This window comes from Eumetopias jubatus, unplaced genomic scaffold, assembly GCF_037043125.1.
Source record: "Eumetopias jubatus isolate StellerSeaLion01/CBP00866 unplaced genomic scaffold, mEumJub1_p1.0 scaffold_13, whole genome shotgun sequence".
NCBI classification, from domain to species: Eukaryota; Metazoa; Chordata; class Mammalia; order Carnivora; family Otariidae; genus Eumetopias; species Eumetopias jubatus.
The window spans coordinates 28187558-28199044 of record NW_028274819.1 but is presented as its reverse complement, the minus strand read 5'-3'; the positions used below and the strand labels follow the sequence as shown (position 1 = coordinate 28199044).

Below are 11487 nucleotides of genomic sequence, written 5' to 3'. Positions count from 1 at the left end.
ATTTAATTTAGGGGAATTGGATGCTAACAGCTATCTTAGCTATCTTAAATGAAACATTTGCAAAAACATAATAGTATAATTTCATCACATCAAAAGAAATTGGAAAAGTGAGTATAACTGTAAAGCTTTAGGTGCAACATTTTGTTCTAGTCAAAACCTTACTGATATTTCAATTAAATCTCCGTTCACCACTGAAAGCATTTATCAACATTCTGTTAATCTGTCATTTTTTCCAACATCTCTTCTACTTTTCTTTTCTTAGGTTGGTTGTCATTTTCTAAGCTTAGGAAGTTTTCGATTTCGTTAATTTGATTTGTTACCAGGCTCTGCCAGTCATCTTCAACAGTAGAAGGTGCAGCCACATCGGTAGGATCTTTAATCTTGGTTGCCTGAAAATGGCTTTGGAGCGGAACTAATTTCAGAGGCTTTATTTTCACCTAGGAAAGACCAAACTTGTTTTCCTTACCATTGAAATTGCTCGTTTTTTTTTAAAGTCATCAATAAGAGTTAAAAGAAAATCCTGCAATTATGAGTATGTGATAAAGCCATCATTTTTCTTGACTAATTTTCAACAACTACCTTAATTTGGCATAAAACAATAAAATGTGCATCTGGAGGCTCATGCCTATGTAGATCCTTAAGATCCCTAGTAAAGTCCAGGGATACCATGAACATTTTCTAAAAGATCTTGAGCTTACATTGAAAGAAAAGATACTTAAAACAATTGCAGATCAAAATCTGTTTTGTCTGCTACTCCTCTTCCCCTCTCAAACATGTCTATGTTTTGTATCTTCTATCAAAGCCGGGGAAAATTAAAAATGTTAACGGAGGAGGGCGCCTGGGTGGCTCAGTCGTTAAGCGTCTGCCTTTGGCTCAGGTCATGATCCCGGGGCCTGGGATCGAGCCCTGCATCAGGTTCCCAGCTCGGCAGGGAGCCTGCTTCTCCCTCTCCCCCTACTGTCCCTCCTGTTTGTGCTGTCTAGCTCTGTCAAATAAATAAATAAAAATCTTTAAAAAACAAAATGCTAATGGAGGTAGACTGCCATATAGAAACTGCCTTTTTACTTTGTTTCCTCTCCTGCTTCAGAACACCATTATTGGACAGACAGGAAAGAGCAGTGAGGTATTTGGAAGTTGGCATGTTTCCAAGGCACTGCATTGGGTCATACTTATTTTTTAACACAGTATTATAAGTTTTTCATTTTAAGATTTTTTTCTGATAATAATTATGCTTTTTCCTCTATTATCTAAACTTCCAATAAAGAAACTAAAATCACCAGTAACCTATCCAGAGAGAACAGTCAACATTTTGGTATTGTTTGCTACTAGTCTTTTTTTCTATTTTTAGCATATTTGATCATTCTATAGAATTTTATGTCTTGTTTTTTCCCCTCTGTGGGCTGTTTCCTAGTTCTTTAAAATTTCTCATAAACCATTGTCAGTGGCTGCACAAAATTTCTTTAAAAAAAAATCTTCAATGGTCTTCTTTGATTCCAGATAAAATCTGGTAAAAGGTTATTATATATTTTAGTAAGAATTACATTAAAATTACCTAAAATCTGAACTGCCATTAAACATTTTGATGTAAATATTCTGGTCTCTTCTGTGTGTGTGTGTGTGTGTGTGTGTGTGTGTGTACTTTTAAAATCTGGATCATAATTATATCATTTTCTATTCTGTTTAGAACATTTATAGCATTTTCCTCTGTTCTTAAAAGTGTAAGAACATGGCTCCTTTATATTCCATATTCCATAATGTAATATGTTGAACATTTAAGTTGCTGGGACATGCTTACTGTTGTAAATTAGGCTATAATGAATATAATTTGTTTACAGATCTTTGTGAAGATCTTCGAGTATTATCTTACTTTAAAATTTCCCCATTAGACTGGAAAAGGTGGCACATGCATAACATTGTTTTCAAAGTGAGATTATATAGTAATATTTCAGTGAGCTTAAATATTTACATTTAACCTCAGTTCCCTAAGGGTTGCTCCTTTTGGATGGGTCTACTTGGCTCCTGAGAATTCTACAGTCAGTGACAGTCCCCTTGAAAGCCTCTGATCCTTGTGGTGATGCTGTGTTCATAGCTGATTACCTATGTTCTTATGAAGTAACAGATGAAAACAAAAGTATCAGCACAGGACTGCCCAGAGACCATAGGCAAGTCATTTAAGTTTTGTGGCTTCATTCCTAGCACTGTTTAGTTGCAAAATGCTATTGTAGAGTAACTGGTAATGGATAAAAATGGGCATAAATGTATATTTCTGATAATGTATGGCATTTAAGTACCCAGCATATACCATTTAGCTCACAGGGCCAAAATGAAAATAAGTCATCCATGCAATATGGAGAATAGATGTAGAGAAATGTATCAAATCTAAATTTAGGTTGCCAATTTTTGAGGTAAACTGACTGATGGTCTTATGACTGAATGGGGTCTCACAATGCTTGATGCATTTTGGTGCATTTGATATCTAGTTCAAATTACTAATTTTCCAGAATCCTTGACTTTTTATCTTGATGATGGAGAAAAAAGAGACATTTACACATACCTGCTTTAGTTTTCTTTTCCCTTAACTACCTACTTGGTGGGAGGGGCAGGAGCAGGGATTGGCTGGAGAAACAAGATGTAGTAGTGTCAATGAAAGTTTACACGTAACAAAACTTGTCATATTTGGCTTAATTGAGGTTTTGCAGCCTACAGCAGTAATTCTCGTTCCAGACATGTTGCTACATATCTTTGCTCCTTCCTTTCCTATCACTTCCTTTTAAAAATCACTTCATTACCTCTGTATCTCCTCTTTCTGCCTAAAAGATCTACTCTTTGGTGTAAAATTTCCCCCAGCCAGGTTACCAGTCTTCTTTGTATCAGCCTGGGGTTGCATTTTAAAATTTAAATGAACTTAATTTAAAAAGGAAAATAAAATACATTGTTAAAAGCTGTTATTTGTTAAGGCTGTGTTAGTGCTGTAATTTTTGTTTTATAGGTCCTAAGGGAAAGTTAATGTGTACCTCTAAGATTTTAAAAATATACAGTGACTTTAAAATTTGTCACTGTGCAGTTGGTTTTTTTCTGTAATCTTTCCTAACCTTTTTAGGTTATACCTTTTAGCAGTTAACACCTATAATTGCCTGTTTTTAAGATTTTGAACAATACAGTCTTTTTCATGCTCAAGTTTTGCACTCTGAGATAAAAATAACTTGTAAATTTTGCCAAAAAACTGGTCAGCTGTAGTTAGTTGCTTGTCATATGACAAATGGACTTGTGGAGCCATGTAATCTCTACAAATACTTTGCTTAAAATATATATACATTCATACCTGATATCACATATATTAAGGATATTTGATCCCTTTGCATACTGTGTTCTAACTATGGAAATAATTTAAATTTCTTTCTTTGCAGTAGTTTCCCAAAATGATGTAATTACTTAAGCACTATCAAGAACAATGGAACTTAACTGATTGCATTATTTTGAGGCATCTTTTATTAAGATAAAATTTTAAATGCTCAAATGCCACTACTCCTAAATTTAGGTGACTAAAAAAATAGAAGTACATACATAATACACTACCTCACGCTGTCCTTCCCAAAACAGGCTGGGTTATATCTATTTGATTTATACACTGTGACTTTTTCCTGCTGTTTTCCATCAACCTTAATTGTGAAAAATGGTGCCATGTTGCCCTCTTGATATTATTTTGGAGATCAGTTAGGTCTTAAAGCATCCAGATGCATACAGTTCTACACATATCTGTAGAATTAGCTCACTAAGGTCTGCTCGGCAATATTTTTAATTGACTTACGTGTTCTGTGGGAAAAGAAGAATCGTAAAAAGTCTTTGCAGTTGCATTCCTCTCTTCACTGGGCTCTCCCTTGGGATCTGGATGGATACTCGAGTTATTCAAAGTGTCAGCAACTCTGTTAATGCTGGTAGTATCTGGTTGACAAAGAGGAAATGGCAACAACTGAATTTTATTCTCCAGGCGCTCATTTTAGTGACTGAACTTGTTTTTCTCTGATCCTATCTATGCTTTTCTATTTAAAAAGCAGCAATTTCTATTTTGTTTTTACTTTGAACATTTTGTAGTTTTCGTTGACTTTGCTCTTAATATACATTAGGCATTTCATTTCAGAAAACAATTTTATTGCTACTTTCTAAAACCCGGTTTCACGCTAAAATGAGTGAAATGGTATAAATATCTTCTAAAACAGAATAACTTCCATAAAATGTTACCCTAATTCCCCTGGTTATTGCATTGCCACAGATGTAAACATATTAAGTGAGCCATCTTAACAGTTAAGATTGATGGGAAAAAGTCTGAATCAACTAAAAGATTTATACAATATAAAGAAACCAGCCACAGTAAGACGCACAACAAACGGGATGACTAGTAGGGGTCACTGGAATTTAATAAGTAGATAAAAATGATTTAGAGAAACATGTCAGCTTTGAAGGTTAAAAGATACTTGTATCTTTTATGAGTAGATATTTTACAAGTTGAATTTCTACAGAATTTTAGATCTCCCCTCCCATCCTTATTTATATCATTGAGATTTAACTTACAAGAAAGGCCTTGTGAGAAAACGGTAAACACGAGACCAGAACCTTAACAGCACTTGCCTAACTGCAGCATTCAACAGGTTCAAAATTAATGGAATCTGAAGTTAATACATTTATTTTATTAGGAAAGTTTAGTGTGCAAAATGAGGTTTTAGAGTATTTTGGTGGTTTCTGTTTTTCCCTGCATTACCTCTCCATTTATGCTAGTAAAGCTGATACCCTTATTTTGCTTTTAATTCCCAATTTTTCTCTTCAAAGTTCTATCAATTGCCTTTTTTTAAAGAATCCAGTAGCTCTGAGGGCCATTCAAAGCTTTCTTGTAATCTGCATTTCTTTAATGGGTCTAAAAGCACACTGTTAAAGTTCCCGGTAAAATCTAAGAATATCTTTAACAACCTCAATAACTTTCACTATGAGATTGCTATTAGTAAAGCAAACTTTTTTCATGATAATCTTAAACTGTTGTTCATTGTTCAAGTTACATCTGTACAGCATTTATACATGATATGTAGTATACTTGTATTTTTAAATATTTTTGCTAGGAAAAATTTCAAACACAAAAATAGAGTATGAACTTAGGACCATCACCCAGCTTAAACACCCATCAATGTTAAGTCCTATGTATTCATCCATTTACCTCCCCCTATTTTTTACTCTAGAATATTTTATAAAGCAAAACTTTGGCACTTATTTCATGTGGTGGTTAGAATACACTATTCTTTGAAATGTTGAATATCTGAATGTTTTAATGTTGGTACATAACTAAGGGATTCGGTTTAAAGTGTTTGAGTTACAAATACCAATGATACGAAATGTATTAATGTTACACCTCAACAGTGCTTATAAAATGAAGAAAGCTGGATTCTAGTGCTGGTGAAGGGAAGCTAGAAGTAGACAAATCAAGGAAAGAGGGAGAAAATTGGGAGAAGAAAATAAGGGAAGTTTTTTCAGTATAGAATGAAAAGGAATAAATGTGCCCACCGGCAGAAGCCTTAACAACTGTGAGACTCCAATTAGATAGTTGTTGCTAATTTAAAATTAATGACCTGGACCTGTGGTTGTTTCTGCTATTTCCAGTTTCTTGGTGAAATTTTTTTTATTTCCAGAATGCATTCGCACATGTTGCTATTAGCGGCTCAGATTTAAGTGAAAAGAAATCCCCTCATTTAAATAAAACCTTTCCTACTTTTACATATATACATGTATAGAGTATCTTAGGTTTAGGTTAAAAAAAAAAATACATTTTAAATGGTTTCATTTTAAACATAAACAGCCCCTTTATCAGGAATAAGGAGTAGAAATTCAAATTTTAAAAGAAAACATAAACATTGTTTTCTTACCTGGTCCAATATCCTTCCTGATATCATCATCATCGTTTTTACAAAGTGTCATTGAAACCATATTTTTGTTTTCTGATGGGCCTACTGGTCTCTCCTTCAACAAAGGAATGCTAGAAGTTGAAGTGCTCGGTGTTTGACTTTTAGTTTGATTTACTTTTGACCAAGGACTAGGGTCTAAAAAATTCACATATACTGGAATTTTCTCAGTTTTTTTATCTGAAGTTGAAAGATCAAAGGCTGACCTTCCACTTCTGTTTACTAAATCTCCAGATGGCTTTATGTGAAATGAACATGATTCTTCCAGCTGTCCTTCACTGTAGATTTTTCCTGAAACGATGTCATTTAATGACTCTGTTTTCTCTGTATTATCTAACAATGAATGCTGTCTTTCATTGACATTCACAAAAAGGAAGAGGTCATTTTTTGTGGCGTCAGTTATCTGATTCTCATCAATCTGACTCTCTTTATTAGAAAACTGTATTTCTGTGGAAGTTTGCATAGGAACAGCAGTTTTCATGTCTTTTGCTTGTGAAGTATGTATAGTCTCATTTTTAACTTGAAGATGGGAAGTGGTTGCACTTTCTAAATATCCCAAACAGTTCTTCAGTTGACTAGTGTGCATCTCATTCAGATTTTTCCATATAGTTCTTTCACTAGGGCTTGAGTTGGGTTTCACCAACATAGGCATAATATTAACATTTTTATCTGAATTCTTAAGTACTTTCAAATTCTCACTGAAAGCAGCCGATGAAGGGTGGTTAGTTGCTGTATCAGAGGGAATAGTTAGTTCAGGTTTCTCTGAAGTATTACTACAGATCTGCTGAAAAACTGAAGTTTGTTTAAATGGCAATACACTGCACTCACTTTTTTTATTTAACAGTTGCATCTGGTTTATTTTACATTGTTTATCATCTAACATAACATTACTTGACTCCTGTAAACTGTATTTCTGACACTGAACAGCATTCTTTTTTACATTTAGAGATGAATCCAGATCTGCTTTGGTTTGGTCACTATTTTTAAGTTCCTTCTCTGTGACATTTTCTTGAATCACTGGAAGCAGTCTGAATCGTTTGAATGGTTCATCTTCAGAAACATCTTTCTTTTGATTTGTATGGTGAGCCATCATCTCACTTAAGATATTGTTAGATGATCTGTTATTTTCAACCTCCAGATGGACATCTGCATGGTGAAGCTCGAATCCTTCAGTTCTTTCTAGGCGTATCTTTTCTGTTTCTATTGATCTATCTGCCACTAAAAAAGAATTGTTTGGTGATTTAAACTCTGTACATCCATTGTCTTTTCCCGAATCCACCTTGTCTTTTATTTCTGAAGTAACTGCTTTTCTAAAGTCAGTAACATTCAAGGTTTGTCCTTGACTAATTAGTTCTTTTTCTGTGGCAAGGGCTTTGCTTAGGGAGATTTCACTCTGATTTTCATCCTGAGATATAGCAGGGTCAATTTCATTCTTTGAGCTTTTTTCAAAAAGCTGTAAATCTGTCATGATGAGAACACAGTATTTTTATATTATACACTAAAACCTGCTTTTGTAAGACACAATGTATTACCTATTTATGTAAAAACATATTTAGCCTTAAATATCTCATTGGCCATTACACAAACATTATGATACCAATTTTACTAAATATTGAGTTCCCTTGGTCATAATATATATTTAGCATGCTAAATATTTGGCTCTACTCATATTAAATTTTTATTTCATAACAGCAAAAGTATTTTTGGTTTAAAAAGAGGGAAGTAAGTTGAGGGTATTAGGAAATGGTTTTTAATTTTCTAGTCTGTTATACTTCCTTTTGAGCATACAGTACAATTCCATGTAAACACACAGCCGAGTAAATAAAAATGAATTTATCCTAACAAGTTAGACTCTTAATTTCTATTACTACTGTCAAATATTTAACCAAGGAAATCTGAAGATCTAAATGGTTTTATTAAATGATTCATTGAATCAGCATCCTATCTAGCAAAGAGAAAAGAGCCCCAGTGAGCTACAGAAAAAAAAGGAAAGGTTTTTAAAGGTAGTGGATGAGTGGAAAAAAGAAATTATTAGCAAAGAATACATTGTTTTAGGCAAGGTTGCCCTCCTAAGGGGAAAGGAAGAGGTCTATCAATGGGTTTCTTATTGCTGACCAGGAAATTCCAGGTTGACTGATTAAAGGTTACATTCCTGGGGCTGAAGCTGCAGTTTGGTTAGGTATTAAGTTTTGGTTTGCTGACATGGGGTTCTTAACACGAGAGACTCCATTTTAGGCCTGTGGTTTTCTTTTTAAACTACTTAGGATCCAGAATTGCTAGCTGTTTCTTCAAGACTTGACAATCATCACTTTTTATTCATTACCTTCTAAGTATTTTAAAGTTTGGGGATACTTTGGGCAAATGTATAGAATACTTACGACATATATTTTATTCATCTGGGTTTTAACCATAGATTTCAATATTTCCATATAGTTAAAATTTAGAATACAAAATTCAGGACTTGAAGGGCTTTAGTCCATTCATTCTTTCTACAACGTCTCCACCAAGTGGTTGTTCAGCCTAGGTTTGAACACCTTCATACAGTTAAGTTTATGGTCTTTATAAACAATTCTTTTTCAAGACAGACAAATTAGTAAATTATTTCAATGGTTACAGACAGGCCATTTGAACTAAGAAAAGTGCTCTAGGTCTGATATCAGAAGGTTATTCGTATCCCAGAGAACACACTCCACAAAGCAGTGAATGCAGAAAACAATGCAAAAAGCCATGGAGTAAATGATAAGACAAAAACAGAATTTTCCCCAAAAATAACTGACTGTAAAGAATAGCTCAAAAGAGGCCTGTCTTAAGACATATACAAATGAAAAAGTGTTTCTTCAAATACAGTACAGGAGTCTCAAAGCAAAGACTGTAACTGATATTCCCCTAAATTCCATAGATGGCCTAGCACAACACTTTGACAGATCCTTTATTTTGGGGAGGGGCTCAATATATAAAATTAGAAAATAGCAATATGCTGGTTACCTTCTATAATGACTTCTACACATGGACCTTCTTTCTTCTCCTTTTCTTTGTAGTTAGTATCTGAACAAAAAGTATTTTTCTTTATTTCTTGCCCAGAATTGTATTTCTGTATGATGATGTTTTCTGATTTTTCCATTGACATTTCACTGTTTTTAGTATTTACTTCTGGAATATTCTAATGTAAAATGGAAAAAAATATCTTTAATGTAAAAACATATTGTTAAATAGTATAAGACTTCTGAACAAATTCTGTTGATGAAAGAATCTGTGTTTCAGGTCAACCATTCAGCAATTTCTATTTGAAAGCCAAATGACTTGCTAAATTTAATATACTACTCTTTGTAACAAGATCACTTTAACCTCATTTTGTATAGTTTATCATATTTAAACAAAATTGAGACCCTTTGAGGTTTTCAACATGCATTACACATTATTATGTAATCTCACACATTATATGTAATAAAATACCACTCTTTTATTAAAAGCAAGGTAGTCGTGGCTAGCGAATTGTTTTATGCATCTTTAAAACAGTGGATCAATTCAACATCCTTTTATTCCCCACACATATTCAGCACATACTCCATGGAAACACTGCACTAAGCTTTCGGATACAATGATGAGCAACCTACAGACCCTAGCGTCAAAAAACAATCCAGGAGGAAGATAGGAAAAGAATAATCTCGATGAGGATAAGGAGGCACTCCAGGGAAAACAAATGGCATATACAGATGCTAAATGCAAGCAAGATTATAGTCTTCTCGTGGAACTACTCAGGATTTATTTCAGCTAGAGCTTATATTGCTGGGAGAATGGAGAGAGATGATGCTTGAGGTAAGCTACGCCCAGGTCATTAAGGGCCAAATACAGCATGTGGAGGAGTTCCAAGAATACCATGAGAAGTCACTGAAGGGTTTTAGACAAGGTAATAAACATGATCTGATTGGAAAGACCATTCTGCCTGCAGCATCAAGAATAGATTAATGTTTTCTAAACTTCATTGATTAAAACCTGCAATGAGAAATAAATGTTCTACAACACAGCACACCAAATATCTACTCTTAATGAGATTACATTCTGTTTTCTATGCTACTTTAGTTCATTTTTTAAAGAATGCTGGTCACAGACCACTAAACTAATTTCCATGAACCACTAATAGGCTGTACTTAGAAGTCTGAAAAATAGTGAATTAAAGGGAGACAGCATGAGGCAGAGAGATGCATCAGAAGAGTGTCATAATGCCATAGTCTAGGCGATACCATTAGAGATGAAGAACTGAATAGATAACACGAATTATTTATGAGCTAATAAACAGGACTTGATGAATAATAGGATATGAAAGAGTCAAGATTGAATCACAGTTCAGGTTAGGTATGTAGGTGACTGGTGGATGTTATTTACTCAACTAGAAAACAGCAGTCGCAGGTGTGGATGAAAATGTCATGGGTTGTTTGAACCTGCTTAGTGTGAAAAGTTAGTAAGATAATAAGGTGGAGATGTCTAATGAACATCCAGATTTATGAATCCGGAGCTTATGAGAAAATTTACCTGGAAATGTAAATTTGAAAATCATTGGTAGACAGATGGCAACTGAAGATGGACAAGTTGATGAGACTAAGTGAGAGTATATTTTGCAGGGAAAAAAGGGTAAAGGATAAAATGCTAATGAAATCCACAAATGAGGCAGAAGAAGAGAAACTTGCAAAGGAAAAATCTGCAAAGGAGAATGACAAAAACAATATGGTAGTTACCAGGAGCTTTGTAGTCTTGGATAAATATGGGTTCAGATCCTGGTTTCAGTACTTACTAAGTGTGAAATCTTAGAAGAAGATATTAGTTATCTATTGCTGTGTAACAAATTACCCAAACTTAGTGGTATAAAACAGCAAATATTTATTATGCCATAGTTTCAATGAATCAGGAATTCATTAATGACTTGGCTTGATGACTCAGGGTCCCTCATGAGGTTCTAGGCAAGCTGTCATTACTAGAAGTCTTAACTGGGGCTGGAGGGTCTGATTCTAAGAAGGCTCACTCAGTGGCTGGCAGTTGGTGCTGGCTGTTGGGTGGGGTGCCTAAGTTTTCTTCTATGTGGCCTTTCTTCCTCTAAGGCCTCTCTTCACAATGTGGCATCTTAGCAAATAGCCTGGGCCTTGCATGGGCTCAGAGAAAGAGGCACAGAAAGACTGAGTGGTGCCTCTAAGTGGTGCACCTAAAACAGAAACCACAGTCATCTTAAAACCTAATCTCAGAAGTGATATCACTTTTACTGTTACTTTATTAATTAGGAACAAGTCACTAAATTCAGCTCAGACTCGGGGAGAGGATTACAAAAGAACATGAATAAATGGAGTAGGAATCACTTGGGGCTGTCTTAGAGGCTGCCTACAATACTTAAAACACTGTGAGTCTATTTTCTCATCTATAACATGAAAATGTGAAGATTAAATTCAATTATGTATTAATGCATATAACTCATGGTTGCCTAATTAATAAGAATAACATTATTTCCACTTTAAAGAGCAGTTTGAGAGGTAGATAGAAAACAGATGAGTGAAATATG

General features: G+C 34.4%; 1 protein-coding gene across 1 annotated transcript in view; it reads right to left on the bottom strand.

Annotated features, from left to right (window-relative positions):
* Positions 1-139: 139 nt before the first annotated feature.
* The window catches only part of CCDC73 (coiled-coil domain containing 73), a 115337-nt gene continuing 103989 nt past the window's right edge, over positions 140-11487 (bottom strand). Inside the window, exons 14-17 of the mRNA XM_028087708.2 lie at positions 8928-9102; positions 5907-7403; positions 3809-3942; positions 140-437 (exon numbers count right to left, since the gene is read on the bottom strand). Coding sequence (XP_027943509.1) covers positions 216-437; positions 3809-3942; positions 5907-7403; positions 8928-9102 — 2028 coding nt within the window. The 3' untranslated portion in view covers positions 140-215. The remainder of the gene's footprint in view (positions 438-3808; positions 3943-5906; positions 7404-8927; positions 9103-11487) is intronic.